This window comes from Cajanus cajan, chromosome 11 (genome assembly GCF_000230855.2).
Source record: "Cajanus cajan strain Asha chromosome 11, NIPB_CcT2T_4, whole genome shotgun sequence".
Classification (NCBI taxonomy): domain Eukaryota; kingdom Viridiplantae; phylum Streptophyta; class Magnoliopsida; order Fabales; family Fabaceae; genus Cajanus; species Cajanus cajan.
The window spans coordinates 2,357,428-2,383,772 of NC_138527.1; the positions used below are offsets into that span (position 1 = coordinate 2,357,428).

General features: G+C 31.7%; 2 protein-coding genes across 2 annotated transcripts; both read left to right on the top strand.

The window, feature by feature from the left end:
• Positions 1-919: 919 nt before the first annotated feature.
• LOC109800293 (BTB/POZ domain-containing protein At1g50280) lies at positions 920-6,294 on the top strand. Its single transcript, XM_020361085.3, has 4 exons — positions 920-1,301; positions 1,432-1,505; positions 1,631-2,785; positions 5,722-6,294. The coding sequence occupies exons 2-4, from the start codon at positions 1,443-1,445 to the stop codon at positions 6,058-6,060; spliced, it is 1,557 nt and encodes a 518-aa protein (XP_020216674.2). The 5' UTR covers positions 920-1,301; positions 1,432-1,442; the 3' UTR covers positions 6,061-6,294.
• An 18,588-nt stretch (positions 6,295-24,882) lies between these two features.
• LOC145953105 (uncharacterized) lies at positions 24,883-25,251 on the top strand. Its single transcript, XM_083066741.1, has one exon. It carries the CDS (start codon positions 24,883-24,885, stop codon positions 25,249-25,251), a length of 369 nt encoding a protein of 122 aa, XP_082922867.1.
• Positions 25,252-26,345: the final 1,094 nt, after the last annotated feature.

A 26,345-nucleotide genomic window follows, 5' to 3' on the forward strand; every position in this document is an offset into this window, starting at 1 on the left:
ATTTTATCTCGACACCATACATAAATATGTATTTACAATACTTGCATTAAATGCAAATGTATATCATTGAAATAAAACTTCAATACTAATTAGAAACTATGCTTAAAGTTTTGTTAATTTATTATTTATAATTGAATGTATTTATTGATTTTTATCTTATATAATTATAATTATCTTGGAATTATAAACTATTTATTATTAATTGTTTGTTAATGGGACAAACTTGTCAATATCTTATAAGAAATTTTAAGCTTAATTAATAATTATTTCTTTTGTCTTGGAAATTCCGAATCTGGCAAATTTTACTCCCAATTTGGTACTCGCGTATTGTGTTCCCACATTATAAAATTCATGATATATATTTTGTACATTAGAGGGCAGATTTGGCCTTGGCCCCATTCATTAACTCCTACCTCCCCTGTCTACCAGTCATGTCCATCTTCACATGTTCACCATTTGCATCACTCAAGTAAATCCAAACTCCAAAGCCGTTGCATTGTACAACTAATTAAAAATAAAATAAATCACTTTGTAAGAAATAAATTCATTTTCTAAAATACATAAGTTCAATTTTTTTTTCAATGTGAAGATCTTGTTGATAATAATATATAAGTAATTTTCAATGTATCCAATCTGCTTTACCCCTCATAAATCTTAAAACTCAATTCAGTTAAACTTTCTTAATAAAAAAAATGGACAGCTTAAACTCAATTCAATTAAACTTCTTAAATAAAAAAAAATACAAATAGTTGAATCAATGTGACAACTGAAAATTATTAGAGACAAAAAAATCTTTGGGTTACACTTATTGACCTGTCAGACAATCCCTGGCATGCTCCATCGCCATTCGTTGCACCAGCATTTAGTTTTCAATAGCCAGCAAAAAATCATTGTCACGTTGTTTTAAAATCTATCTTATTTTACGATATAGGACAACTTGTTCAAACAAGAGGACAATTTTGCCACACACACACTCCCTGCGTCAAAAGTTAATTTGCAAATGCTTCAGAACTTGTCATACGTACATGGAATCTATCTTGAAATAGCCAAAACCATAACACCATATTATTGAAACTGTGGACGCACGGTAGAGATGCATGACTATATAATATAAAATTAACAAAAATATTATATTCACAAGAAACAAATTGGGGGTCAAAATAATTGTTAGATAGGTAACTTAGTATTGGGTGATTGTAGTCGGAACCTTGTTCATAATTTGATTGGTTGATATGTGAGATGAAGATGAAACACACTTCCATATAAAAACAATGAAGCACCACATTGGTCAAGAGGATTGGGTAAGATTTTCATATAACCTGACCAAAAAATATATATATATATATATAAAAATTGTAAAATATTAAAATATATATACAATCATTTCCATTTTCTCCAAAATACAATTTCATCTGTTTTTGCTCAATGCAGAAGTAGCAGCTATGCTGAAGCACAGTGACTTGCAAATCCGCATTAACAATGAGGAAATGTTCCTTTTGGACAAGGTATTCCAGGAACTCATTAGTGTTTTCTTTTCTTATTTTTTCTTCAACACTGTTAGATTCAAAGAAAAATGATGAGAAAACCAATCTCTCATGAGGTGAATCAGTCTAGTTCATTTATTTTGCAGAAGTTCATATCAAAATACTGTGGCAGAATGAAGAAGATCTTGAACCAAGAAAATAGAATGTGTCACAGCAAAACCTTGAGCATTGAAATCAATGATTTCCCTGGAGGGCCAGAAGGGTTTGAACTGGTTTCAAGATTCTGTTACAACCATGGCAAAATCCCCATCACTGTATACAATGTGCTAATTCTCCATTGTTGTGCCATTTATCTTGGAATGAGTGAAGAGGTCTTCAGCAACAATCTTTTGCAACAAACAAAAACCTTTCTTAAGGGAATCCGTTGCTGGACATGGAATGAAATAGTTGCAAGCCTCAAGAATTGTGACCTACTTTATACATATGCTGATAGCTATGGTCTGTTAGAGAAGATTATTGCTGCAATCGTTGCAAAAATGGATCAAAATTCAGAGGTAAACCTCTTCACCTCCTCATCTCCATCATCCCCATCATCTCCTGAGAGCAATTCTGCCAAGAGATTTTCTTGTTCAACACAACTTACTCCCAAAACTGTGAAGTCAACTTTGCCAAATAAAGCATGGTGGTTTGAGGATTTGACTACTTTACCACCAAAGATAATTGAGAAGATTCTACAGACTATTGGAGCATACAGAACAGACAACAACAACTTAATTCTCACAAGGTTTCTGCTTCAGTATCTGAAAATAGTGACTCTAACAAAAGAGATTAACTGCAAAAACAGTGTTGAGTATGCTGGTCTTGCAGAAACAGCCGTTTATGGGGTCATATCTATTGGTAACAAGAGTTTTTCTTGTAGAGGGCTATTTTGGGTATTAAGGATTGTATCAAGGTTTGGGTTGAGTAGAGATTGCAGAATTGAAATTGAGAAATTGATTGGTGGGGTGCTTGAGCAAGCAACTTTGGATGATCTACTAGTCTTAGGACATCATATGAAACTTTACTATGATGTAACTTTTGTGATAAGGTTGATTAAGCAATTTGTTGATATAAATGGCTCTAATGAGGTGTGTGTGCAGAGGTTGAAAAAAGTTGGTAGATTAGTTGATAAGTATTTGATAGAGATATCCCCTGATCAGAACCTCAAGGTCACTAAGTTTCTTGCAGTTGCAGAATGTTTGCCTGATTGTGCAAGGGATTGCTTTGATGGGGTGTACAGAGCCATTGACATCTATCTTCAGGTGAACCTCACATACCCTTATTGCAGCTGTTACGCATTGTTATCTTTCTAAAGAAACATAAGAATTGTGAAATTTCTAAAATACAACCAAAATAAAGTGCCCCGATCAGAAGGTAAGGGATCTTTGCCACCTGAAAACGATATATATATATATATATATATATATATATATATATATATATATATATATATATATATAGAGAGAGAGAGAGAGAGAGAGAGAGAGAGAGAGATATGAGGGTTATAATAATATCGGTGTAACTTTTACTAAGTATTACACTGCTCAATAACTTTATATTAAATGTGAATTTTGTAAATTCAACCGTTAGATTGAAAGTTTTTTACTCTTAGATCATTTATATAAAATTTTATATTAATCCAAGATAATTTAATACTTTATTCTTATAAAACAAAATTGATATAATATATACATGTCAAAATATACTAAAATATAAACATTTTGATTACTTTCAAGTTGTTGTTCAATTTTAATAAATTTTGATATAAACATATAAAGTGATACGAACTTTCAATCTAACGGTTGGATTTACAAAATCCACATTTAATATAAAGTTATTAAGCAGTATAATACTTAATAAAAGTTACACTGATGTTATTATAACTCTCCTTATATATATATATATATATATATATATATATATATATATATATATATATATATATATATATATATATATATATATAGGGAGCATATCAAGTGAGAGAGAATTTATTATGAGAGATGAGAGAGTTAAAATATAACCCTTAGATTAATCAAGTGAGAGGAAATTAATTTAAGGGTTATATTTTAACCCTCTCATCTCTTATAATAAATTCTCTCTCACTTGATATGCTCCATATATATATATATATATATATATGAGGGTTCAAACAACAACGGTGTAACTTTTACTAAGTGTTACACCGCTCAATAACTTTATATTAAATGTGAATTTTGAAAATTCAACCGTTAGATTGAAAGTTCATATGTCTTGGATCATATATATCAAATTTTATATTAATCTAAGATGATTCGATACTTCATTCTCATAAAACAAAATTGACGTAATATATACATTTCAAAATATACTAAAATATGAACACTTTGATTACCTTCAAGTTGTTATTCAATTTTAACAAAATTTGATATATATGATCTAAGAGATATGAACTTTCAATCTAACGGTTGAATTTTCAAAATTCACATTTAATATAAAGTTATTGAGCAGTGTAACACTTAATAAAAGTTACACCGGTGTCGTTTGAACTCTCCTCATATATATATAAAGAGGGAGAGAGAGAGATTTACTTACTCCAAGTGTAAGTCTATTTAGACTTGCTCCACTTAATAATTTGTATTCTACATCAAATTTTAACAATTCAACTATTAAATTAAAAGTTTTAAATGCATAGATCAAGTATGCAATTTTTTTAAAAATTTGAAAACTATTTGATACTTCACTTTATTAATTCAAATTGATGAATAACAATAAAAACATTTTAAATTAATGAAACAGAGTATCAAATAGTTTTCAAATTTCTAAAATTTTGTAAACTTAATTTATGTATTAAGAACTTTAAATTGAGTGGTTGGATCATTGATTGGAGTAAGTGAATTCCTCCTCATATGTATACATATATATATATATATATATATATATATATATATATATATATATATATATATAGAAAGATAGAAAGATAAAGAGAGAGAGAGACAGAAAGAAAGAAAGTAAGGAAAGATCTGTTTACTCTAAAAGTAAGTCTACTTAGACTTACTTTACTCAATAACTCATGTTCTACATCAAATTTCAATGATCCAACTACTAAGTTTAAAGTTCGTAATGCATAAATCAAGTTTATAAATTTAAAAAAAAATTGAAAATCATTTTATTATACTTTGTTTCGTTAAATTAAATTAACTGATAATCATAAAAGCATTTTATATGTTGATTTGAATTATTGAAATGAAGTATCAAATAATTTTTAAAAAAATTTTAATTTTGTAAAATTGACCTATGCATTAAGAACTTTTAAATTAAGGGTTGAATTGTTGAAATTTGACGTAGAACATGAGTTATTGAATGGAGTAAGTCTATCAAGACTTACTTACGATCCACACAACTTTTAAATTCAAAACTCATTCTACACAATGAAGTTGTCTATTCTAGGTTGCCTCAAAAAATTTGGTTAATTATTTTTAATGCATAGATCAAGTTTGCAAAATTTTAAAGAATCTGAAAATTATTTGATACTCCATTTCATTAATTCAAATTAACATATAAAATACTTTAATAATTATCCATCAATTTGAATTAATAAAAAAGTGTATTAAATAGTTTTCAAATATTTTAAAACTTTGCATATTTAATTTATGGATTAAGAATTTTTAATTCAATGGTTAGATTGTTGAAATTTGATGTAGATAATAAAAATGCTTGTTCTCGAATTTAGGTTTTTTTTCTTCTTCTAAAAGTTATTATTATTATTATTATTATTATTATTATTATTATTATTATTATTATTATTACCTCGTACTCTAACATACGTTTTTAAACATTCTTTTATTATTAATATAAATTTATTAAAAATCATACAAAATTACAAAATTTATATATTATCCATGATTTTATAATTTTTAATAAATTTTAATTAATAATATAAATATATTAGAAGAAGTATCTTTAAAGAATGTTATGTTCTCTATTCCTTTTTGATATTATTAATAATTATAAAAATGTCATCTTATTTTCAATTTGTTTCTATGTTCTCCCTCGTTTTGATCATGAATAAGTAACACTACTATTTATCTCTTGTTTCCGATATGTTACATAACAACTTAGCAAGGTTATTCTACTTTTCCATACCGTAATGTTTCAACTCTCAAGACTATATAAAATTCTCTAATTTCTAAAACTAATAAATGATGAATTACAGTCTCATCCGATGCTCGCATCAGAGGAGAGGTCAAGATTGTGTAGATGTCTTAATTTCAACAAACTCAGCTTTGAAGTTTGTAAAGATCTTGCAAAGAACCCCAAAATACCTCCAACTATTTCAATGCAAGCTCTTATTTCTCAACAAACGAACATTCCATCAAGTGATGAAAGTGAAATCGTGAACCCTTCCCAAATCATTTTGTACTATGACAAGACTGATAGCTTCTTGGAAGAGAAAGAAGATATGAGACAAAAACTTGAGAGAATGGAATGGCGAGTAAAGGAATTGGAGATATTGTGCAAGGAAATGAAGGTTCATATGTCAAGGTTTCACTAACCATAATGTCTTAATCTTTTTATGCAAGCCTTGTTTTTTTTCTATATATATAGAAAATATATATAAGCTTTTCTTTAGCGGTCTCTCAATATCCTAGCTACATTGATATTTCTTTCAATTGTAAAAAGTTGTATTAATTCTTTTGTTTTGAGTATCAATGGCATATGATAAAAATTAAGATTTCTTCAATGTTAGAGTTACGAATGACTTGAATGTCATCTTCATATTTAGTAAATAGTTATAATTTATTTATTGAATTGATGATTTAGTTAATATTAACCATGTATAATTGGAGACTTGTGTTGTTTGTATTTTAATATAAATAAGTATAGATTTGTAATAATTCATATTCAAGCAAAAGAGTGAAAGTAATATGATTTAATTCTTATAGAGCATTGTGAGAGATAAAGAATTTATTGAAAATTCTTTTTTGTAATTTTTTTCTTTTCTTAATCGTAGAGATTCTTCTTAGTATCAACTATCTTTTATATAATTATATTTCTATGTCAAATACAATTTTATCATAAAAAACTAGTATTAGATCTATGACATGTGCGAAGTTTGACGTTGAGAAATTCACGGGCAAAAATAACTTCAATATAAGGTGGATGAAAATGCTTGCTCTCCTCGTGCAACAAGAATGTGAGTTGGCGTTCGAAAGAGAGGCAAAGTTACCAACTAGTCTTACATTTGCATAAAAGAATGCAATAATGAAAAAGGAACATAGCGAAATATTGTTATTGTTAAGTGATCAAATTTTAGGAGGTCTTAGAAGAAAAGACTACCAATAAGCTTTGGGCAAAGCTTGAAAGTTGGTATATGACAAATTTTTCGGTACTCTGCTTGAAGAAATAGTTATATACCAAGCAAATACATGAAGGTGAGTCCATTCACAAACATATTGATAATTTCAACCAAGTTATTCTTAGTTTAAAATAGTATTGATGTTGCGGTTGATGACGGGGACTAAGTCATTCTTCTCCTCAGTTCTTTTCCAAAAGCTTATGAAAATTTTATAGATATAATAATTTCAATGGAGGATGTTAATTAAAACAACCTTACAATCTTGGGAATTGAAAATAAATATTATTAATTCATATAGCAGGACCAATTCAGGTGAGGTCTGATGACAAGAGGAAGAATAAAAGAAAGGATGAAGCGTTTCCAAAGGAGACGATCAAAATCACGCAAAAAAAAAAATAAGAAGAACAATAATAGATGTCATAATTATTAGAGAGAAGGGAACTAGAAGAGAAATTGTATAGGGCTCAAGAAAGATAGAGCAAGTACTTCAAAATATAGTGGAACATTTGTGGCCTCAAAAGAATCGGATGGTGGAAATGTTCTCTTTGTCTCATCTAATGTAAATGATGATGATTGGATTCTTGATTTGACATGTACCTTTCACATGACGTCTAAAAAAGATTGGTTTGTCACATACAAAGAGATTGGCAATGGAAAAATTCTAGTGGAGAACAATAGTGCTTGTAGTATAGTTAGTAAAGGTATTACACATATTAAAATGGTTGATGGTATTGTGAGAACATTAATTGATGTGAAGTATGTGCCTAAACTCCAAACGAATTTAATTTCTTTGAGCACTTTAGACTCTCTTAGTTGTTTATATTAAGTTAAAAAAGGAGTCTTAGAGTTTCTAGAGGTACCTTGATAGTTATGAAATGAAAGATTGGTAAGTGTTGTTTATTAATCGATTTCTAAAATGAAAGTTTGTATTTAATATATAGGAGTTGATAACTTACACATTATTTGTAATGACCTGGCAGGTTCCAACACTTTACAATTCAATAACTAGCATTGAGAAACATAAAACTAGTTAACTAAGATTACCCTGCAAGCAATTCTTGTACCAACATAGGGGAGTTCTACATCTTCTACCATTCAAAGCCTCAAATGGTGTCATCCTAATACTAATATGAAAACTATTATTGTACATAAACTCCATCAATGGCAATACCTCTTCTCAACTCCCCAAACGATCCAACACATAAGTCCTCACCAAATCCTTCAAAGACTAGATAGTCCTCTTTGACTCACTATCTGTCTAAGGATGATAAGTAGAACTCAATCGCAACTTTGTCCCCAGGGCTTGGTATAGACTCCACCAAAACCTAAAAGTGAACCTTGGATTTCTATTTGAGATAATAAATATTGGATAGCATTTCATGCAATCAATGTACAACTGTGTCAACTTCTCTAAAGGCCATTTTATGTTAACAGGTAGGAAATGAACATACTTTATCAACCTATAAACAATCGCCTAGATAACATTATTGTTCCTAGCAAATCTACGAAACTCCACAATAAAATCCATAGTGATGTTATCCTAATTCCACTATAGAATCTCTATCATCTGAAGTAAGCCACCTAGCTTCTAATGCTCCACCTTGGCTTTCTAGCAAGTCAGACAAGTCCCAACAAACTCAACCACCTCCCTCTTCATACTAGACCACCAAAAAGTCTACTTTCATGGCCTTCTTCCAATATCATCCTTCTCAACTTAAAATCTTAAGCTAGGCAAATTCTACCTTTAAACCTCAAAATTCAATTCAAATCCCATAACCTTCTTAGTTCCCAACAACCCTCAATTTGTCAATAATTATGGGCCTCGTCTATGTTTGTCCTTCACATATTCCAAGAATTCATTAGTTATGATAGTTATCCTATAACTAATATGATCCATGGCTAACTCTACACGAAGATTCAAATCTTTGAATTTTTCAACCACCTCCAACTCTTTGACCATCAAAGAAGACATATGGATGGATTTCTTACTCAGCATCCACCACCACATGGGCTTTTCTAGGATGATACATCAACTAAACATCATAATCTTTAAAAAAACTCCATCCACCTCATTTGTTTCATGTTCAACTTGTTCTAATCAAACATGCATTTTAGACTTTTGTGATCACTAAAGACACTGAACTTGACCCCATACAAATAGTGTCTCCAAATCTTCATGGAAAACACCACAACTACTAGCTCCAAATCATGAGTGAGATGATTCTTCTCATCAACCTTTAGTTGTCTTGAAGCACAAGCCACCACTTTCCTATTGTGTATCAACACACATCCTGACCCTTGGTGAAAAGCATCACAATACACATCAAATGGTTCACCAGGGTCAAGAACTACTAAAATTAGTCAACTTTCTTTTCAACTCCAAAAAAAATCCTCATAGGCATCTGTCCAAATTAAAGGTTGACCATTTGTAGTCAATCGAGTCAAAGACATTAATATTTTGGAGAAGCCTTCTATGAATCTCCTATAGTAACTTGTCAACCCAACAAAACTCTTGATCTCAAAAGTTGTCTATGGACACTACCATTGCAATACCATCTCTACCTTAGTCAGATCCACAGAAATTCCCTCAACTGAAATCACATGCCCTATAAACTTCACTTCATTGGGCCAAAAGTCACACTTGCACAACTTAGCATAAAGTTGTTTCTCTCTCAACACCTCCAACACCAGTCTTAAGTGCTCCCTATGCTCCTCCAAAGATCCTAAATAGATAAGGATATCGTCAATAAACACAACCACAAATCCATCCAAGAAAGGTATAAAGATCTTGTTCATAAACTCCATGAACATAGTCAGGGCATTTGTCACACCAAAGGACATCCCAACACACTCACAATGAACATACCTAGTCCCAAAAGTAGTCTTTGATATGTCACTCTCTTTCACTCTTATTTGGTAGTATTTAGATCTCAAATCTATCTTGAAAAACACAAATGTTCCTTTTAACTGATCCATTCAAGTTATTTATCCTAGGTAATAGATATTTGTTCTTGATAGTCAACTTGTTTAATTGTCTACATTTTACATACAACCTAGATCCACACCATCCTTCTTCTTTATCAATAATACCGGAGCACCACATGGAGACATACTCGACTTAACCATCTACTTTTCCAATAGATCCTCAACTTATTTTTTTAGCTCAACCAACTCAGTTGGAGTCATTCCGTAAGGAGCTATTCACATTTTCCTTGCACCTAGAACCAATTTAATACTAAACTCCACCTCCCTATACGGGGCGACCCTTACATTTCATCAGAAAACACCTCTGGAAAGTCTCAAAAACTTTAATCATATTGATCAACTTCTTAGTCTCAATACTCAAAGCAAAAAACAACATGGAATATTGAGCTCCCTCTTTAAGAAGATCATCCACCTACTTAGCATTTAACAACCCATCATTCTCAACCTTCAGGAAAATTAATTGTCTCCTAGCACAATCTATAAGAATATGATTGACAGATAAATAAGCCATACCTAAGATCATGTCTGTCTCCATCATAGGAAAACAAGTCAAGTTTACCCTAGAACTCCTACCATACACCTCTAGTGGATATCTTAAGCATATATCATAAGTAACCACAGAAATAAAAGTAAGAGAAGATATAGTCCATATGTAAAGAATTCACGACCAATCCTAGCCTCTTTACATAATTAACAGATATATATATATATATATATATATATATATATAATCAAATAGAACTACAACATCCTTACCAGCTGCTCTCCCCTTCCCCTTCACCAAGTTAGAGGAAGTAGAAGCATCAACTTTCGATAGAGTAAACACTCGACTCGTTACAATAAGTCACTCAACTATCTAAGTACTCTTGGGCTAATTAGTCCCTCATGAACAGTCTCTAGAAATATGACATTTTTTTACCGTATTTGAAGCAATTGTTCTCCTTCTGAAAATAATCTATGATAAAGCTCATCCACACCTATAGCACTTGACACTTGGAGCTCCACCCTATGTAGGCATTGGAGGTTTCCTTGTAATAAAGCTCCCATGATATTGAGGAGGTCTATCATGAGGTCTCATCTGTGGGAAAAAATCTGTCAGTAATAAGTGTTTTATTTTTAGCGTACCCAAGTGGTCCCTTCTGACCCTTGATCACCTTATTTCTAGCCTCTAACCTCCATAGTCCTCACCTTCTCAACTAAGGTGGAAAACTTTGTGTCCATAGGTACCCCCACTCTCTTCAACTCATGCCTCAAACTCACTAAACTTTCTACATCTCCAAGCCTAAGAAATGACCTAGGAATAAAATTGGGCTAGGTGCTCAAACTTCATAGCATACTCTATAATAGTCATGTTTCCTTGATGCAACCTCAAAAACTCCACTTCCTTGGTGTACTTTACACTGTCATGAAAATACTTCTCAAGAAACATCCTCTTAAAGCATTCCTAGTCCACCACAACACCTTTAGTTTCCAACATTTGTTGGGTATCCCTCTACCAATACTCAGCCTTACCAATCAACATGTAGATTGCGTAAGTCAATTTCCCCTCCCCAAGGCATCTTGTCACCCAGAATAATTTTTCCTATATCATTGATCAATTGGTTAGCCACCTCTAGATCAACCCCATACTTGATTTGAGGAGGATTACACTTCCTAAACTTAGCCAAGTCTTTGCACTTATGAGATACCACTAGTCTAGTTGCTTCAAATACAACTCAGTTTGCTTCCATCCGAATAAAATTGGCATTTTGATGTTGCATAGCCGCATCCATAATCACCATGGCTCTAGTTATCTAGTCATATTGAGGTGAAACCATGCTACAATAAGATCAATAATTCCATAATCAACATTGTTCAACAACATAACACAACACAACACAACACAACACATAACAACAATCACAATTGAAACATAATGAGATCACCCTAATATAGTGTTAAAAAGACTTGACCGACTCTTATACTATAAAAGTGTAATGATCAAGTAGTTCCCTACACTTTACAATTCTGTAACTAGTAGCAAAAAAACATAAAACTAACTAACTAAGTTTACTATGCAAGTAATTCTTGGATATACATGCAACAATATATAGATCCTATAACATAAAACATAAGTTTTCCTTAATGGAACTATAACATAGATCATGTACATATATACATAACTACAATAATCCCAAATTGAAAGCAAAAAATCTTAGTTATTAATCAAGCAACAACAACAAACAAGTACACCAGGGTAGCTCAAGCAACATCGCCATCTTCCAACATGGCTCCCAAAAACTTGACAATCATTCGTCTAATCCTGCCTTACTCTCATAGCAAGTATGATCATCGAAGTTCAACTACAAGGAAACATGTAAGGGTAAGCTTACAAAAACAACATAACAAGTATAAAGATAAAGTACAACTATACTATCAATAACAACATAGAAACTACATAATACAATTCATCAAGGTACTCGATTGTACAACATAACAAAATTTCGACTTAGCATATAAATACCAGGGCAGCTCAAGCAACATCGCCATCTTCTAACATGCCTCCTAAAAACTTGACAATCATTCGTCTAATCCTGCCTTACTTTCATAAAAAGTATGATCATCGAAGTTCAACTACAAGGAAAAATGTAAGGGTAAGCTTATAAAAACAACATAACAAGTATAGACATAAAGTACAACTATACTATCAATATCAACATAGAAACTACATAATACAATTCATCTAGGTACTCGACTGTACAACATAACAACATTTCGACTTAGCATATGAATACTAAATTCTTCAACACAACATGTAGTCAACATAGTCACAACAAACTATTTCACAACATAACAACTTCACAACATAATATGCCAACACATATCAACTCCACAACTTAACAACAACAAAACAACACAATGCATTGTTACAAATTTCAATTGAGAGGTCTCTTACATAATAGGTAAGCAATTTAAGTGGCTTGACCTTACCGAACCGACTTAGCAACACAATATTTTGGGCTTGCTAGATCAACAACAAATTTGGATAAAAATTCATAACACAACATGATTTCTCAAATTTTGCCACTTAAACTAGAAAAGTCTAGTATTCTTATCAAGGTTAGGACAACTTGGGTGTTAGCCTATCACGGTCTTAGCATGCATAAGTAAGCCTATTATGAAATTAGCCTGTTGATTACCCTTCAAATATTATGCCATTTCCAATGCTTAGTTAGGGATTTTGGCTCCCGATTTTGTAACTTACTTGATTTAAACATTGTATACACATATGACTCAACTTGACCCTATAAAAATCTACATTTGGCCGCTTATAGGTAGTATTGCTCGACCTATCTCCTATATTATATCAATTGGACCTAGAGAAGACCTAACACTTTACTTCAGGAGTCAACTTCTCATGAAGGATTTTTGAACAATTAGGCTCGTAGAGTACCGCAACACTATATCCTCACAATGAGATATTCATATTTTTAAAACAACTACTCTCCTCGAGTCCTAGGTTAATCAAAACAATTCAACACAATACTGTGTACCTTATACTTCATACAATTTTAGGCAACTCAAATATCAACACACAACATCTTAGATCAACATTTGATGAACTAAAATCATACAACAACATACAACATATAGATAACTTCATTCATACACCACTTGTTAATCATTTAACCAAATAAATAACACATTTTCATTTAGTATCTCAAGTCAGGCATCATTCTCCTCGCACCCAACGTCATTGAGGTAGAGAGTCGTTGGCTTGCCCACACCTAGGGATGGCAAGGGGCAAGGCAGGTACGGGTTTTATGATACTTGTCCCCGTCCCTGCGAGTCAAATCCATCCCCGTCCCCGTCCTCGTACCCGCCGGGTATGTGGTTTTCATCCCCATCCCCGTCCCCGTCGGGTATCGGGTATACCCGTACCCGTCAATTTTTTTATTTTTTATTTTTTGTAAAAAAAATAATATTTTTAAATTATTTTTTTATTATATTATAATTATAATTAAGTTATTTTTCTATCTCATATTATAATAAATAATCACACATAAAAAAATATTAAATTTTTTTTAATATAATTAAATTAAAAGTGAGTATTAAATTAAAAATGGAAACGGGGACAGGTACGGGTACGGGTACGGGGCAGGTAAGTACATACCCGTACCCGTACCCGATTTAATATATCGGGTTTTACCCGTACCCGTACCCGATCAAACCGGGTATTCCCCGTCAAAGTCGGGACGGGTTCGGGTATTACCCGCGGGTACGGGTATATTTGCCATCCCTACCCACACCTGATGCCAATCCACCCATGTTAGGCATGAATGAGATAAAGATCCCATTTGTCAATCACGTCTAACATGGCCAAACCCACATTCAAATTCATTCAGGCAGAGAGGTTCTACCTAACTCATGCCTAGTGTCACCACACTACCACCCAACATCATTCAAGTAGAGAGTTTTTGCCTTGATCACACTTAGCACCACTTAACTAGGACCTAGTGTCACCAAGTTAGAAAGTTCCAAGGGCATCCACACTCAACGCCCTTTAATTCATGCCCAACATGACCAAGTCATAAGGTTCTCCTCTAACTTATGTATGGCACTACCAATCCCATGTTTGGCATTACTGAGGTAGAGAGCTTCTAGCATGCATCACACTTGATGCCATGAAGTTGTGCCCAATGCAATGATAAATTTTGCACTTGACAAATTCACGAAATTGGCTCAAACATGAAAATCAACAACCTAAGGCCATATGCAATGCCAAAAATCACATATTTACATTATAAGCAACTCATATTCAGCATTAAATTCAACATGCACTCATCAAACATCAATTTACCTCTCCCAAAAACACAAAGATCAAAAAATTCAACTTAAATCAATAATAGTAACTCAACCAATTCAAGAAGAATTGAAGAAGAAATCAACATGAAGAACATGAAATTAGCAAGCCATAAGTTCCTTTTACCTTTTAATCTCCCATAACAGAGATAAAGGAAAGAAGAATGAAATTCTCTAAGAACTCTACGAAATGACTCTGAGCCTTTGATTCTAGGCTCCTACAGCTTTGAATCTCAACTCCGCAACTTAACTACTCTAGAGAAAGATTCTAGGAAACTTTCTAGTCAACTCAGAAGAAGAAGGAAGAATTATCTTTCGAGATCTCCTCTCACTAACTTTCTTTGAGAATAAACATATGAAGTCCACTTATAAAGAAAGACCTTATCCCTTTCTCCTAATAGGTCAAACTTGATCTTAACTCAAAATAACTTCTAACAGCTAAAATTCATAAGAATTTTAAATCCTTAAAGTCTTTAAACTATTAAATCACCGATCATAACAATATTTAAATCAATAAAAATAATCAATTACTTAAAAATTTCAGTGTTATATTATTTAACTAATTGAATTTGTGAACTTTGATGTTAATATTCTTAAAACGAGTATTTGTTATCCAAATCACTTTATAATCAAAATGCTTTAAAAAAAATTTGTTAAAACACATAAGTTTATATAACTCATAATTTTTTTACATAAAGAGTTATAACTCTGTTTTACTATATTAATTTTTATATAAATAAAGTAATATCTTTCATCACACCTCTATTAAAATGGTAATCCAACCACTTCCGACCAACTTGTAATTGTTGCCGATACCGCTGAATCATTCATTTGCAATCAAAAGATGTACAAATCTAAACCTTTTCAAATTGAAATGGTCGTTTCACTTCTCATCTGATCAAGCCTTTTTTATATTACTATAGGGTCACACTTTTTTCTTTTTTTTTTTAATTTTTTTATCATACCATAGGGTCACATGATATAACACATTTCTAACATGGTGAAATAAATAGAATATATATGTGTGCAATAAATAGAATATGTACGAACTGATGAGATAAATTAAAAAAATGAATTGATGAGATAAATTAAAATCCAACTATTATATTGCTACTTGACTAATTTAAAATAAAGTGAAAGAAAGTTTATTTTATTTGGAGATTAAATTACACGGTGCCAATGAATTAATTCTCTATTAATTTATAAATTAAATTAAATATTAAATGAAATAAAATATTTTAGCAAATAGTATTTCATTCCAAAATATTTCAAATAAGTCAAATAATAATAATAATAATAAATGTTTCATGTTATTTTATTTTTTATTCCATTTTTTTTTATCAATTCAAACATACCAAATTGACGCAACACAATGAAAAGAAAGCTGCGGTAGAAAAAATTACTTTAATTAATTATTATTATCTTCACATATAGTAAGTACATGATACTATTTTAGTATTTTTTTACTTTGTTAACAAAACTCATAGACACCGGATTAGGCATGGCAACGGGGCGGGGGCGGGTTTTACGTTCCCCGCCCCCGCCCCCGCAAATTTAAACCGCCCCCGTCCCCGCCCCCGATACCCGCCGGGGGTAAAATCTAGGTCCTCATCCTTGCCCCCGGCGGGATTCGGGTTTCCCCGCCCCGTCCCCGCCCTCGCTCCTATTTTTTTTCTTTTTTTTTTTCTTCTATTTTTCTTTTAAATAAATATGAATAATTTTAAAAAAATAAAAGAAAATAAAAATAATATAAATTTTTACATATAAATATTTTTAATTTTGGTTTATATATATATAAAAATAATTTTTTAATTATATTATTAAGCGGGGCGGGGGCGGGGGGGCGGGTATGGATGCGGGGGCGGGGTGGGTATTAACATCCCCGTCCCCGCCCCCCGCCCCCGATTTTATCAATCGGGGAAAACCCGAACCCGAACCCGAACTCGATAAACACGGGTTTTCCCCGTCCAAATCGGGGCGGGTTCGGGCGGGTACCCACGGGGACGGGTTAGATTGCCATGTCTACACCGGATACAATGGCACTGACTTCGTTTGTGTGTGTTTGGGAGAGTTATTTTTCGGCAACTGTTTTTTTTTTTTTTTAATAAAACAAAGAACAAACTTTTTGTAAAATAAGTTTGTTATTTAGGACAAAAGTTGAAAGTTATAAAAAGTTTTTTTTTTCTCTAAAAATAAGTTGTTTTTATGGATAAAAAAATTTAAAAGTTATGTTTGGTTTTCAACAATTTTTTCTTAAAACTAGTTTACTACAACCCCAAGCGTGTGGTTCAGCGGTAGGAGTTGATCCACGCTTAAGGAAGGTCAGGAGTTCGAATCCTGCCTTGTGTATGTAGTCTAGGCATGGCAATCTAACCCGTCCCCGTGGGTACCCGCCTGAACCCGCCCCGATTTGGACGGGGAAAACCCGTGTTTATCGGGTTCGGGTTCGGGTTTTCCCCGATTGATAAAATCGGGGGCGGGGGCGGGGACGGGGATGTTAATACCCACCCCGCCCCCCGCCCCCCGCCCCGCTTAATAATATAATTAAAAAATTATTTATATATATATATATAAACCAAAATTAAAAATATTTATATGTAAAAATTTATATTATTTTTATTTTCTTTTATTTTTTTAAAATTATTCATATTTATTTAAAAGAAAAAAAGAAGAAAAAAAAAAGAAAAAAAATAGGAGCGGGGGCGGGGGACGGGGCGGGGAAACCCGAACCCCGCCGGGGACGAGGATGGGGACCTAGATTTTACCCCCGGCGGGTATCGGGGGCGGGTGCGGGGGTGGTTTAAATTTGCGGGGGCGGGGGCGGGGAACGTAAAACCCGCCCCGCCCCGCCCCGCCCCGTTGCCATGCCTAATGTAGTCGCGTTAAATCTTGGGGCCAGAATGAACCAAAAACTATTTTACTACATAAAAACTGATTTTTTGATTGTATCTAAACGAAATTAAATATCACAATAATCTTATTTTTTAACAAACTTATCCAATCAAAAAATGTATTTTATAAATTATAATTAATTAAACATATAATTATTTATTAAAATAATTTAATTTTCACAGTTTTCTCGGACAAACCTTTTGAATTGAAGGTAGCTGCTTTAGGTTAATTTGTAACCATTTCTAAGACTAGGTGTATAACATTCAAGAATAGAGGAATGAGTCTTATAAAATTTAGCATACATGCATCTACGCAGAAAACGTGGATTCACCTACCAGGAAGCCCAGTCTCTGTGTATATCCTTTGTTTGTGTAATTTGAGTATTATACTCAAATTAAACGCATCATGTTAGATATGTGTTATATCATATGTGGCCATGTATGATATATTAAAAAAAATAAATTGTGATCCTATAGTAATTATATAAAAGGGTTGATCAGATATGTGAAGTGAAACGACCATTTCAGTTTGAAAAGGTTTAGATTTTACATCTTTTGATTGCAAATGAATAATTCAGCGGTATCGGCAAACAACTACAAGTAGGTTGAAAATGGTTGAAAAAGTGTTTGGTAAAATTTAGATTAAGGTTTTATTTTGACTAGTTACAAAAAAAAAATTAGGAGGGGCTGAGCTCAAAAAAAGATTAAAGTACTTTTTATTAATAAAAAGTATTATAAAAACAATAATGCATGCGAATCAGAATATAAATTTTCATACATTTAGACCGACATTATATCATTTGATCAATTCAAGTACTTGATAAAAAAAAGAAGAAGATCAATTCAAGTAATTGACTGAACTCTAATATATGTTGTTAACTTATTATTAGGTCTAAAAATTTTAAAATTTTATTTTGCTTTATCATTTTTTTACTTTAAGAAAAAATGTTTAGCTACTATACGTTGTCTCAAAACCTAGGTGGATTCCAAACTCTCAATAATAGATAGTTTCTCACGTCAAAATTTTGAAGAAAACGTTATGAATATCTAATAATTCAATCAATTTAAACTTAAATAATATTATTTGACGATCAACAACTCGTGACATGATCTTATTAAGTAATGTTTTGAATTTAAATATTTTTAAAAGAATATGATTAGAAGAAGAAATTTTACTAAACATAATAATTCTAATTTTCTTTTTATAAAAATTAGTCATATATCAATATAATTCATTCATCTCCATGACTTACTAATTTTGAACATTACTTATTGATTAATACATTGAAACAAAAACTAATTTCTTTTTTTTTAATAAAAGAAATTATTAAAATCAGCAATAGCAAAATGAGAATTTTCAAAGTCTCAAACCCCATCAACGTGCTTTTAATTTTTTATTTTTATTTTATGACATTAGTGTTAGTTGAGTTGGGGTGCCAATTCCCCAAACCTTTGATTGTGGCTTAAGAAAAAGGAATTACTAATATGGAAGGAGTCCTAATTTAATTTGTGATAAGGTCCCCACTTGGACCCAAATCAAAGTAATTTGGGTATTTTCCTTTTGACCCTTTGCCCCTGTCAACACTCTAACTCAATCAGCCGGTTCCATCTCCCTAGATTATCGCCACATTCCATGATACTCAAATTACAAACATACCCTTCTTGCTTACAACACTTGAGCTTCACCCCACCATGCTTAATTATTTCGATTCAATCTTTGTTTTAGTTTGAATATAACCAATTAATCAGACGATCAGACCATAAGAAGAAACTTGGGGTTTGATTTAGATTATTAATTTGAGATTGGATGATAATTTCATTTCTTTTAATGTGTAATGTTTTTATATTTTCATCCACAAACAAATGAAATTTCATTGGGTAAAATAAGACAAATTCTAAAGTAGTACATAAATTTCTTTAATCATATTTTTATTTCACGAACAATATTTACTAAATAAAATAATATCAAATTAAAATGTATATCAAGTACAAATATATTGTGGTTTAGCTCATAGATAATCCTTTTTTCTTAAATATGTAATGGGATGTTTAATACTCGAGTTCATTTTAAAAAGAAAACATCTATTAAAAGATGTCGGTCCTCAAAATTCATTTGACATCTTGGTCACAGGGCCCTTGTGTTGTTTCGTTAGGTGCTGTTGGTGGTTCCCTTATGATGTTTACGTCCCTTCCCTTTTAGGGTAGGAACACTTTGGATATACCATCTCACACTCACAAACACGATCCATGCATTCTTTTGTTTTCTAGTTTTCTTTCCTTTAAATTATTCATCATTGCTTTCAAAAGTTAATTAATAACACTCGTTTTTGTTTTTGGCATAAAAGACTTAACACACAAGGATTAAAAATTTAAAATAAATTAAAGTATGAAGCAACGTAACAAAGAAGCAGAGACTGCACCATCTGGAAGCTCAGCATAAATCAACAAAGGTCATAGCGTCAAAAGTCTTCAATTAGGTTCGGATCATTAATCGGCAAAATTGTCGGAAAAATAGTTTCTTTTCATTTATGCTTTTATAAACATTGGTCAAGATTTTTTTTAGCAGAAGCTCCACTGCAAGAAGTGGTTAAATAGTCTCTAATTAGGGTTTAGAAAAGAAGGAAATAAATTAAAATGTTATGTTAGTGTTAATTAATTAAAGTGTTTAATAGTTAACTATCAGAATTTTATGGAAAAGTCCATGGCCATGCCATTTTTTATTTTATTTTATAAATCTGCGTACACAAACAAACATATGAACGATTGATATTAAAAATAAAAAAGGATTAATCACGGCGTACATGCACTATTTAATTAATTAACGACTAAGCTTTTTTTTTTTGGTGAATTATTAATTATATAGGTAAACTTGCTTCACATCTACGTACTATCACTTAATTATAATGTTCCTTGCAACTATTTTATCCTTAAACAGTATGGAGACATCTTGCTAGGAAAAGAAAAACGATGATCAACCTTAATATATAATACACTACTAAAAAATGTTATTTTTTTTCAAATTTTGTTGCAAAAAAATATTCGTAGAAAGTTTTTGCGAATTTTCCTGTAAAAAAATATTTGTAGAAATTTTTTGTAAATTTTCCTGAAAAAAATATTCGCAGAAATGTTTTGCGAATTTTCCTGAAAAAAATAATTTACAGATATTTCTTACAAATTTTGCTACAATTTTAATAATCATGGAAAAAAAATTTCCATTGTAAAAATTTGAAAAAAATATTGTAAGAATTTTATTTTGTTTCTTGCAGATTTTCTTGCAAAAATAAATTCGTAAATAATGTTTACTAAATGGTAAAAAAAATTTGCAGGTAATTTTTCCTGCGAATTTTCCTGCAAATTTTAATTCGCAGGAAAAATAAAAAAAAATATATTTAAATTTATAAGTTTAATATTTTAAAAAATCTTCAAGTCCCACATCGATTGAAAATAAAATAATTAAAGAGTATATAAGTTGGAGTAACACTTACCTTACAAGTTGAATTGTATAGTTGAGTGTTAGGTTTATAATCTACAATCTTAGAATTTAAAAGATTATGTATGAGGCATGAAAATAAAAGATTATGAATTCTTAAAATATAAAATTTATAGTAATTTTTTTTAATTTTTTTCGTAAAAAATATTCCTGCAGAATTTTTTGCGAAAAAATTGGCAAGAAATTTTCCTATGAATTTTTTTTTGCAGAAAAATTTCCTGCAAATTGTTTTTTGCAGGAAAATTTCCTGCAATTTTTTTTTTGCAGGAAACTTTCCTGCGAATTTTAAAATTCGCAAAAATATATTATCCACGAAGGTATTTCCTGCAAATAAAATTTCCCAAAAAAAGAACAAAGTTTCCTGCAAATTTTTATGAAATATTTGCAGGAAAAGTGACATGTAATAAGAGAAATTTTAGTAGTGATGATTATTTAGAGATTTTCTTCAATGAAATGGTTTGTAATAATTTTTTTAATTTTTTATTATAATTATTTATGAATTAAAAGGAGTACATGAGAGTTTGATGGTTTACATTTAATCCCAACAAAAAAAAAATCACTCATGATGATGAGAGCCAATCCAAAATACATGGAGAAAGTGTAAATGAAAGAAAGAAAGACCTTAGAACCCCCCTTTCCAGTTGAATATTGAACTCCTTGCTTGCTTTATAATATTCGCTTAAGGCACCACTTTTTTTCCTTTATTTTTTCCTCCAAGTCCTTATATAGGAAAAAAAAAACAGAGTACGGAGGAGAGAGAGAGAGAGTGAACCACTCAGTCATTTCACAACTAGATTTTAATCCTTTAACAACATTTTCTTGTTTACATTTGTTAAAATGTTACTATATATTAAATAAATATGTTATTTTGTAACACTTTTTTAAAAAATGTCATTATAAGTAGAGTAACATTTTTTATTTCAATATTATTCTTTCCAATTGTTTTCAAAATCAAAGTCCCATATCGAGTAAAAAGATTTTACATAAGTTATTTTGCAACATTTTTTTTGAAAAATGTTACTATAATTTCTTCTAAAATCAAAGTCCCACATCGAGTAAAAAAAAAAATTTCTCTTATATCTAATTGTAACCCATAATTAAAGTCTCACATCGAATAGATTAATGACTCATAAAGAGTATATATACTCATATAGTTATATTTAAGATAAATGAAATTTGATATTCTATATATAATTAGTGGTGACTAACTAAAAATGGCTTTTCCTAAAAACTTAAGGAACTCCTAGAAGTTTAGGAGACATAAAAATATAATAATTGATTTTAATATTTAAATTAAAATTAATTATTATTTTATAAAGTTAACAAAATCTTGGCAACATCATTAAAATGTTACAAAAAATTATTAAAATGTTATAAAAATACTACTTTGATAACATTTAAAAAATGTTACCTAATTATGCAAAAATGTTATTAAAAGTCTTTAGCAACATGGACTATATACAACATTTGATAATATGTTGCTAAAACAAATTAGTAACATTTATACATAATTAAGTAACATTTTTCAAATGTTGCTAATTAATACCATTTGTGTTGTAGTGTTTTCAAATGATTGAGTGATGTGGAAAATTCTTTATGGTGAAGGAACTCCATTAGTTGAGCCCTTAGGAATCCACTGAACCCCTGAGAATTTTGCACCCATTTGGAGTCAATCTGCTTAACCCTTTCCAAACGGCTAAGCAGTTTAGCCTCTACTTCAAATATTTCTCTCTACCTCTAAAGGGCTTAACCCTTTGGAAATACCTCAGCCTTTTAGAAACAACATAGTCTTTTGGAAACAACTTAGCTCTCTCAAAACAACTCGACCCTTTCAAAATGGCTCAGCCCTTTCAAAATGACTTAGCCCTTTTCTAAACACCTAAGCGGATTGGAGTTTCTTGAGACTTTGGATCTTCATTAAATCTTATATGACATAAAAGCAAAAGTTTAAGTAAAAATTCTATCAGCTATTTAAGCTAACTAATGTACAAAAATCTTTTGAATTTTGTAATATTTTAGGGGTAAGAAACAAATTACTTTCAAAACTAATTAAATAAATGTCAAAAGTATAAGTCATTTTGGTAAAATTGACACTTATCATCTCCACTAGTTACATGACCTAGAAACTCATGAGCTACACCATCAAAATTACATTTGACACATCCCAGCACAAGTGGATGCCAATCAATGTGTACAATGTGTCCCATCTTGGGTGATCAAACATGACACCCCATGCTATGAAGAATGCATCTATCCACCAATCATGTGAATGACCCAGTAAGGCAGAGCTTGAAACAATTATAGAAGAGACTACTATAGAAATGGCCCATGTTTTTAAGTGAAGATTACTACGACAAACCAAACTACTTCAATAACATGTACCAAAGTTGTAGAAAGAACATTCTTCACCTGGCCACTCCACTACTTCAATAGGATCATAACAAGATTCTTAGTAGAGGACACATCAAAAGGTATCTAAAAGACATCATGCATCAAAGACCAGATATCTAGAATAAAATGGCAATGAAGAAAAAAGATCCTCAGAGTATTCAATCACAAAACCACAAAGGCTACATATAGAAACCACTATGATTCCAGGCAGACGAAGAATGTCATCGGTAAGGAGTTTCCTATGCAACAACATCCAGTATAAAAAAGAACGAGAGGATGGTATTGCACTAGACCATATGGCGGTCTATGATAATGTGTGGTAATTATAATTAAGGATTATTTTTTCATGTTAATGATGGAAAAGTCTAAAAACAATCATTATTTGACTAGACTTATTATCGATGTTTGATCATTTCGTTGATAATACCACTTGTAGTTGATCATTTTTATTCAAAGATTAGGTATCTTGTTTGGATCTTGAATTTCCTAATTCATAATTTGTGTGAACTAATTAAAGCACGAAGGCATGTATATGACATCTCTCATGGAAATCACTCGTACGAGATATTGAATATTGTATGAATGTAATTTATGTGTGCATTGATCAACTCAAAGTAAGGTTAATATTTGACCACATTACGTTCACACATATGATAAACACTTGATGGTTATAAGATTCCTTGTGATATAATTAATTGCTACTGTTTAATAGTTACAACAATATATCAGTAAGAGTTTTTTTTTTTGTACTATGTATTTTGTTAAGTATATTTTTCTTAACTAATAGTAGTTAGTTGATTAGCTTAGTTACATAATTAACCATGATGGTTAATAGCAAGTTAGGTTGTATATAAAGATATGATGACTACCTTTGTATATATGATATAATTCAGAATCAAATAACAGAAACAGTTTCTTCTCTATACTCTCTTTTCTTTTCAGATTCTTTGAGTCTCCTTTCTTTCGTTCATGGATTTTGCCATTGTTAAGATGGTATCAGAGCTCTTCAATTGAAGAGCTCTGCTGCGCTCTCTCTCTCATATCCTTCTCGTTCCTTCGTCCATTCAACTGCATGGTCCAATTGAATCATGGATGAGAAAAACGATAAACCAGAAGTCCAGATTTCATCCCAATCAGATCCATCATTAAACGTACATAGTCCATATTACCTGCACCTAGGGGAAAACCTTGCAATTGCTTTGGTCTCACCGGTTCTTGATTCAAGTAACTATAATTCTTGGAGTAGGTCAATGATCATGACCTTGAGTGCGAAAAATAAATCAGAGTTCGTTGATGGCATAATTCGATGTCCAACGTCAGATCATTCTTTGTACTCTGCTTGGAAGCGATGCAACAATATGGTAGTGTCTTGGTTAGTGCATTCCGTATCTCCGCGCGATCCGACAAAGTGTGCTTTGGATGGATGATGCAAGGGACATTTGGAAAGACCTGAAATCGAGATATTCACAAGGAGACTTGTTACAAATTTCAGACCTACAGCAACAAATGGCTTCTATTAGACAAGGTGACAGATCTGTATCTGAATATTTTACAAAACTAAGAGTGATTTGGGATGAAGTTGAAAGTTACAGGCCTGACCCTAAATGTGAGTGTAAGAATAAATGTGTTTGTGATGCTTTAAAAACTGTTATGGAAAGAAAACAACAGGATCATGTTATGCAATTTCTTAGGGGCTTGAATGAATCCTTTAGCAATGTTAGATCCAATATCTTGATGATGGATCCATTGCCTTCGATTAGCAAAGTTTTCTCATATGTTGTTCAATAGGAGAGATAAATTAATAATAGTGATGCAAATTTGTTTAATCATGAGAATACTTCAAGTTCTATAAATTCAGCGTCATCTAATAGTTCCAAAATGACCTGCACATATTGTGGGAAAGACTATCATACTGAGGCAAATTGTTACAGGAAACATGGATTCCCTCCAAATCTTGGTTTCGCTAGAGGTGGTAGAGGAGGAGGCAGAGGTAATTCTGGTAGAGGGGGGACGAATGGTAAAATTTTACATGGAAAAGTGTGCACACATTGTGGAAACGCTGGACATACAGTTGATGATTGTTATAAGAAACATGGTTATCCCCCAGGCCATAAATTTAAAAAATCTGGTTCTGTTGTTAATAACACTGTGAAGGAAGAATTAGTGGTTGCAGGCTCTAGTAACATGAAACAAGAAAGTCCAATGGCAGATGTCAAGTTGACTGTTCAGCAATATCAACAACTAATGAATATGTTACAGTCACAAGGCAGCAATTCTGCATCAAGCACTTCTCACATAAACCAAATTTCTGGGTCACAAACAGGTAATCGTACACTTACATTTACTTGTAATGTGAGTAAACAAGATAATTGTTCATGGATCTTGGATTTCGGAGCCACTGATCATGTGGCTTCTTCATTACATTTATACTCGAAATATAGGAAGATTAATCCCATTCTAGTGAAATTGCCCAATGGTCACCAAGTTCAAACAACACATGCCGGCACTATATATTTTTCTGATGAATTTTACCTCGATGATGTTCTCTATCTACCATGTTTTCAGTTCAATTTATTATCGGTTTCTAAACTTGTATCTTCTCTACCATGTAAATTGATTTTTGCCTCCAATAAGTGTGTCATACAGGATTTACACAACCAGAGGATGATTGGTATAGTTGAAGCTACTGAGGGGTTGTACAAGCTGGATCGACTTCCTCTTCAGCCATCGAATACTAATTCCAATTTAGTAGCATCTGTTTTTAAAAAGTCTCTTCTCACATGTAATAAATTTCCACCTGACATCTGGCATTACAGATTAGGACACCCCTCAATTGAGAGGATGCAAATATTGAAACACTCTTTTCCTAGTATTGATTTTGA

Coding starts and splice junctions, on each gene's coding strand:
- LOC145953105 (XM_083066741.1), top strand. CDS start 24,883: ATGGATGATGCAAGGGACATTTGGAAAGACCTGAAATCGAGATATTCA.
- LOC109800293 (XM_020361085.3), top strand. CDS start 1,443: ATGCTGAAGCACAGTGACTTGCAAATCCGCATTAACAATGAGGAAATG. Junction 1,506..1,630: donor AAATGTTCCTTTTGGACAAG/GTATTCCAGGAA, acceptor TTTATTTTGCAG/AAGTTCATATCAAAATACTG. Junction 2,786..5,721: donor CCATTGACATCTATCTTCAG/GTGAACCTCACA, acceptor GATGAATTACAG/TCTCATCCGATGCTCGCATC.